Raw genomic sequence first — 6,350 nt, forward strand, 5'->3', positions numbered from 1 at the left:
TTATTCTTATCAATTTTTATCAAAAACATATCAGCTTACTTTTCTCAAAAACTTGATACTCAAACACTAAGAGTCAAATTCATTCAGGTTAAATATTAATTAACAGTATTTTTTTCTCAATTCTCGGTTAAACAATTTAATTTTCACTATAAACGATGTACAAAATACCTCGATTAAATACCGTAAGTGCAATTTTGGGCGTTTAAAATAATCTATATTATAGTATCTAAAATACTGATACTTGTTTACAGGTTGGATCAATTTTAGCTAAGCAAAAGGCTATACGTTTTGAAACTTTAGGCCATCATCTACGTGCCATTAACACATCAACCAATGAAGTCAAACCCAAGTAATACTAGACTAAAATGAAATAAAATCAATGCAATATAAATTGTTTTGAGTTTTTGATTTCTAATTGATACTTGCATTTCAGATCTCGATTTTTGTTTTATGTAATGGGCACTGTACTCACCGGCGTTATGGGCACAGCAGGGATAGTTGTTTATTCTAAAAATGATCCCAAATTTCGAGAGCTTCTAACAAATAATGTACCAGGTGCTGACAAGTTTATAAAAGTTTGTTTATTTGAAGATACAGAACTTATAGATCAAAGCAAAAAATTAGGAGGCCGTATGGTTTGTAAAATTGCGCAGCAAGTAAAATCAATAAAAGAAAGGCAAGTCATATTTTTAGTTTCATATAGAATGGTCATTGTTTTTTTAAATTTGTATGACAATTTAAGTTAACCAATATGAATGTGATTTATTTTTCATTTTTAACAGTATTGGCATTGATCAAAAACATACCTTTGTGGAAAAATCTGCAGGCGAAAGTAAATACTGTTTTAAATTTTTTAATGATTAATAGATTAAGGACAGATATGAATTTAAATTTTAAATTTGTTGTTTAAATAATATAGTTTTTTTTTCTTAATAAACAAAATACCAATTAACACTTTATTATTTTCACAATTACATATCTTTGAAATGTTTTTACTATTTATTTTGTTTTTAGTTAAATCAATTGCCAATAATTTTTCATCATCTGTTTCTATGGCTTCAAATAATGAACAAAAGATACTAAAAGAAAAACAAGGTTATAAGTTACAACATATTATAATTTACTAATTAATAGGTTACGGAACTTATTGTACTAAACATCTTAAAAATATGCAATTAAATAGGGTCTTTTTGTTTGAAAAAACCTGTAATAAGTATAGTATTTAAAATTCTTAAAAAGTCAAAAATAATTAAAAATTTATAATATTTAAATTAACTACTTATAAATAATAATAATTTTTTAACCTAACTTCAGGTATATATTAAAAAATAAAACTTATTTATTATTTTAGGTATTTATAACAATATTCAAGGTAGTTTCTGGTCACAGAATGCCGCATATTGGATTAAAATATGATATACCAACTTCCATGATATACAAACTTATTATCGCAAAATTTAAAACCTAGATGTCATTAAGTTTCTAATTATAAAATTCTTAGTAATAATCTCATTTATAATAAAAAATACTAAACTTTTCTTTAAAAATAATTAAATGTAAAAAATGTACTAATATGCTAACAAATATTTAAGTATACTCTTTTCTAAAATATCACAGTATATTCAAAATTAAAACTTGGTATTTCATTTAAATATCTTACTAAACAAATGTATATATTACCTAGAATAATTTATAACTAATGTAATAAAATATGCAAATTAATACTAGAAGTTCCGAACCCTACAATAATAACTAAAATTAATATCAATAATTTAATTCTTTACTTTTTTAGAATCCCAGCAATCTAAAAACCAACCAAAGAATGAATCCATCAACACTAACTTTGTACAGACTAAGCCTGCTGGTATATTTATTTCATTTTAGTATTATTATCTATTATAATTAATTTATTATACATACATTATGTAATATGGTATTCTACTTCTTCCAATTAAAGCTTAATGGTTTTTAGAAAAACTTCAAGAACTTCCACCAGCACCACTTAATTTACCTCCTCGCCAATATACTTTAGAAGAACTGGAAACTGAAATTCTTGAAAAATCTTCTTTGGGTATTAGCGCTTTAAAAAGTGCAACTGAAGCAATAAATGGTAAACATACAAATATTCAATTTTATTCAAACATTAATATTTTTATATGTAAAATAGATTATTATGAAAATGTTTATAAACTCATCAATAATACTACAGAAAACATAGATCCAAACTTGAGTGTTAAACTACAAATCCTTGAAGATAAGAAAAATGAGGTTTATAACAATGCATATGATAATGCAAATAAATACAAGTAATATCAATTACATATTATCTAAAACTTTTGTACAGGATAATTATTAGATACTCATGTTTTAGGAAAGAAATATTAGATAAACAAAAACTTTTAAACAACTCTCAATTTGAGGAAACTTCTGATAAATTAGCCAAGACTATACACAAAACTAATGAAGCATTAGAAGAACTGAAAAATGCCAGTATAATATTGGAAAAAGAAGAACATAAGTTGGCTAATATAAATAAGTATAAATCCAGTATCAATGAAGCACAAGCAGGCTTGATTGTAATTTTTTTTTATATATTATATATAAACATAAAAGTTAAATACTTAAATTATATTTTTTGTCTACAGGCTGAATTTGAATCATTGTTTCCAGGTTCAGACATAACTCAACACAAAATTAACGTAAACAATAATGATTTTGATATATTTCTGCTGTATGCGTTAAAAAAATTAAACTATTATAAAGACAATCTTTCCAAACAAGAGGTGAATATACAAATTAAATTTTAAAATATTTAACTGCGTAAAAGTATTTTTTTAACATCACATTTATTACATAGGCAATTTTAGATCGTAAAATAAACAATGCTATGAATGCAGATTTTTTGAATGTTGAAACTATTAATGAAATGAACTCCCGTTTAAATTCAGAAATACATCAATTAGATGAACATTTTAAACACCAGGTATGACTAAACTAATAAATAAATTTAGTTTTATTTTTTCCAGAAAAAATTAATTATAATTCATTTGCATGAATGTTTAACTTTTTGAAAATTGTAATTTATACTTAAAATTGTAAGTCATTATTTTGAGCATTGAAAGTTGCTTATAATGCAAGTAAAAATTGTTTTCTAGATGTCGTTATAATTATTTAATTAATTTACATCTTGTTGTGTAGACAGTAGTTTTATGTCTATAATAGAACTAATTTAATCATCCTTTCACTACATACATTTCACTATTTGCAATGTTAAGTTAATCACCATTGTTTATGACGGTTAACTAATTATATTAATTTATATTCTAGTTAAATCAATTTAACATCAAAGTTGATGAAGACTTAAAAGAACAACTTAAGGCACATAAGAAAGCACATGCAGACCTTATAACCAGAGCAGTAGACTTCACTAAAGAAGAATTTGAAAACAGAGTACGTCAAGAGCTATCGACTATTGAAAAATTAGAGCGTCAAAAATACCAATCACAGTTGAATTCATTAAAATCTGAACTTCAAAGTGTTATAAATAATTTAATAAGTAATGAAACATAAAATTTAATTGTTATCAACTAATGTTAGAAGAGATTAAGTTAACTTATGTATCATAGGTGAAGTTGAGAAAGAAAAAAAATTATTTGCCAATAAATCAATTTGGGAAGCAAGTAAATTTCTAAAATCTTCTCTTAGTAGTTCAAATAATGAACAACCAATCAACATAAAAGATCAAATAAATGCTATCAAAAAATTAGGAGGTATGAATAGATTTGAAGTATTTTATGTTTATCATAAATGCATTACTCATAGTCTATGCATTGAGTTTGTGATCATATTTATGATGTATTTTTTAGCTTCAGATTCAACAGTGGAAAAAGTAGTGAGTGCAGTTCCGATCAAAGCTCTTGAAAATGGTGTTTTATCTAAAGGCCAACTGAAAGAAAATTTTAACCAAGTAGAAAAAAGAGTATATGAGACTGCTCTCATACCTGATGATAGTTTCAGCTTACCTTTAATGGTATTTAGTTATTTGGCTAGCCTCATTGTTGTTCATCATTCACATATTTCTACTAATGAAGTTAACAATGAAGAATTTGATCCCCTAGAATTAAACACTTATGAAATTATTGAAAGAGCCAGGTGCATATAAACAATTTAATAATTAATATTTATAAAACATTTGTATAAAATATAATCCATTTCTTATCTTGCTGCAGGTACTGCGTTGATAGGGACAATATTTTACAAGCATTGCGATATTTAAACTTGCTCACAGGATGCTCACGAGTTGTTGCTAAAGAATGGATAAAAGAAGCCACAGTTTTTTTGGAAACAAAACAAGCTGTTGATCTACTATTGTCTTACACTACAAACAAATCTTTTTCATCTATAAATGGCAATTGAAATGTATCTGTTGTTTTAATATTACCAGTAGCCGAGTAATTAGAAAGCATAATAATAAATGTTTCTATTTTAATAGGCTTACATATTATGTATTTGTTATAAATTTTCTGTTTATTACTTCAATTTGCATTCTTTGTCAAAATCCAATGTAAATAAATATTGTGATTCTATTTCACTGGAAAATCATTACACATTTTTAATCACTTAAATAAATGTTTAGACTACCCGAAATGAAAAAAATTTAAATTGGTGGCTTAGTAACCATTTGTTATTGAGCAAAATAATAACAAATTTGTCAAATGTAATTATAAAAATCTATCAGAGAGAGAAAATAAACATGATCTGTATTTAGTTATTTATCTGGGTGTTTGAATTATAATTCTGCATAATATTTTAACAATTTGATTTATCATTGTTACAATTCTGTCTTGAAAAAAAACTTCATTGAGGTTTCCTTACCATCTAAATCATAATATTACTTTATTAAATTATTTATTTATTAATTAATATCTCATATTAAATTAATACAAAATATAAAAAAATGCTTAAACACCATAAAATATTATGCTAACCTTACTCTATGAACATTTATATAATTTGTATGATGACTAATACAATTTACATCAACTCAAATTAATTTTCTAATGTGAACAGTGTTAAAAAATTTATTTTTTAATTAGGTTAGTTTAAATTACATATAATGTTTTCAAATTTATAGAAATAAATTGTAAATTGTAATACAGTGCTATATAGGGCAATAAGTATTCTGTTCAATTAATAGTAATCAAATAAAATATTTGTAGATAGGTGCATTGTGAATATAAATTATGTATCAGAAACTTGAGTTATGAAAAAAAAATTATTCTATTTGTAATAAATGTAAGGTTACACAATACATATAATATTTGGTAGGTAAGTAAACAATTTATTGTTTTTGGTTTTATCGTGTTCCTATAAATGAAAATATAGGTATATAATATAAAAATGTACTGAATCAATTAGCACTAAATTCTGCACTCGTGCTCCTTAAGACTCGAGGAATGTTTCTAGCTTCATTAACTATCCCTTTGATAAGTTGTTAGTTGTTACTGTATAGTTGTAACATAAATTTTACATTGGTACAAATAATTTTATTGTTCTTGTTTTTATATATTTATTATTTATATTGCAATTAGTTACATAAACATGATTAAATAAAAAAAATTGGTATAAGTTATCCAACTTGCTATGCGTTGTTACAGGATTTTTTTTAAAACAGAAAATAACATTTAATTCATAATTCATATTTTATACTCAAAAATTAGTAAATTAACTTCAACGAGAATTTTAAAGATTGTTCTTAATGATATCAAAAAAGTATAGAGTAGTTTGAAAATGAATATATCAAGTGGTAGATTGAATATTGAATTAATTCATAAATATGAAATATCTGTCTGTGAAATGAACTAAAACTAAGATACACCCGTAGGCTATAGGAGTCTCCAAACTACGGCCTGCAGGCCGGATGCGGCCCCCGAATAAGTTTTCACCGGCCGCCAAATAACTGCAAATGTTCTAAAAATATATATAGTTTCCATAGTCGTTATTACGCGCACGAGCAATTATCAGTTGTATTGGCTGTAATTTATAAATTATATATGAAAATTAAATGGGTTCATACATTTTGGCCTGCTAAAATCTTTTTTTATTTTATGTAGCCCTTAGATAAAAAAAGTTTGGAGACCCCTGGGCTATAGTATTGTATTTTATGTTTCTTATTTTTTCTCGACAAGGACATTAAATAGAAAATTGAATCTATTGTTAAGTAATTATAATTTATAAGAACAAATTTATATATTGTCTAGAAATAGTAGAAACTCTCAATCAAAAATTGTATTAAGAAATATTTAAAATACATTAATTATTTGGCACTCGATTGTAGGTAATTTTATACT

The 6,350-nt window shown here is 24.8% G+C and overlaps 1 protein-coding gene across 1 annotated transcript; it reads left to right on the forward strand.

The window, feature by feature from the left end:
* The first annotated feature begins 40 nt into the window (after nucleotides 1-40).
* LOC112597544 (MICOS complex subunit Mic60-like) lies at nucleotides 41-4,489 on the forward strand. The gene is made up of 15 exons (XM_025343632.1): nucleotides 41-182; nucleotides 252-349; nucleotides 434-676; nucleotides 783-832; nucleotides 1,015-1,095; nucleotides 1,793-1,864; nucleotides 1,973-2,110; nucleotides 2,168-2,306; nucleotides 2,372-2,576; nucleotides 2,646-2,783; nucleotides 2,858-2,983; nucleotides 3,328-3,556; nucleotides 3,627-3,770; nucleotides 3,867-4,152; nucleotides 4,230-4,489. Exons 1-15 carry the CDS (start codon nucleotides 156-158, stop codon nucleotides 4,414-4,416), a joined length of 2,163 nt encoding a protein of 720 aa, XP_025199417.1. The 5' UTR covers nucleotides 41-155; the 3' UTR covers nucleotides 4,417-4,489.
* Nucleotides 4,490-6,350: the final 1,861 nt, after the last annotated feature.

Source organism: Melanaphis sacchari, unplaced genomic scaffold (assembly GCF_002803265.2).
Source record: "Melanaphis sacchari strain LSU unplaced genomic scaffold, SCAv2.0 Contig42_pilon_pilon, whole genome shotgun sequence".
Taxonomy (NCBI): domain Eukaryota; kingdom Metazoa; phylum Arthropoda; class Insecta; order Hemiptera; family Aphididae; genus Melanaphis; species Melanaphis sacchari.

Bases quoted from the DNA above. Each gene is read 5' to 3' on its own strand.
- LOC112597544 (XM_025343632.1), top strand. From the start codon at position 156: ATGTACAAAATACCTCGATTAAATACC. The intron at 2,307-2,371 runs GTAATATCAATT...CTCATGTTTTAG, and splicing joins GATAATGCAAATAAATACAA to GAAAGAAATATTAGATAAAC. The intron at 2,784-2,857 runs GTGAATATACAA...TTTATTACATAG, and splicing joins ACAATCTTTCCAAACAAGAG to GCAATTTTAGATCGTAAAAT.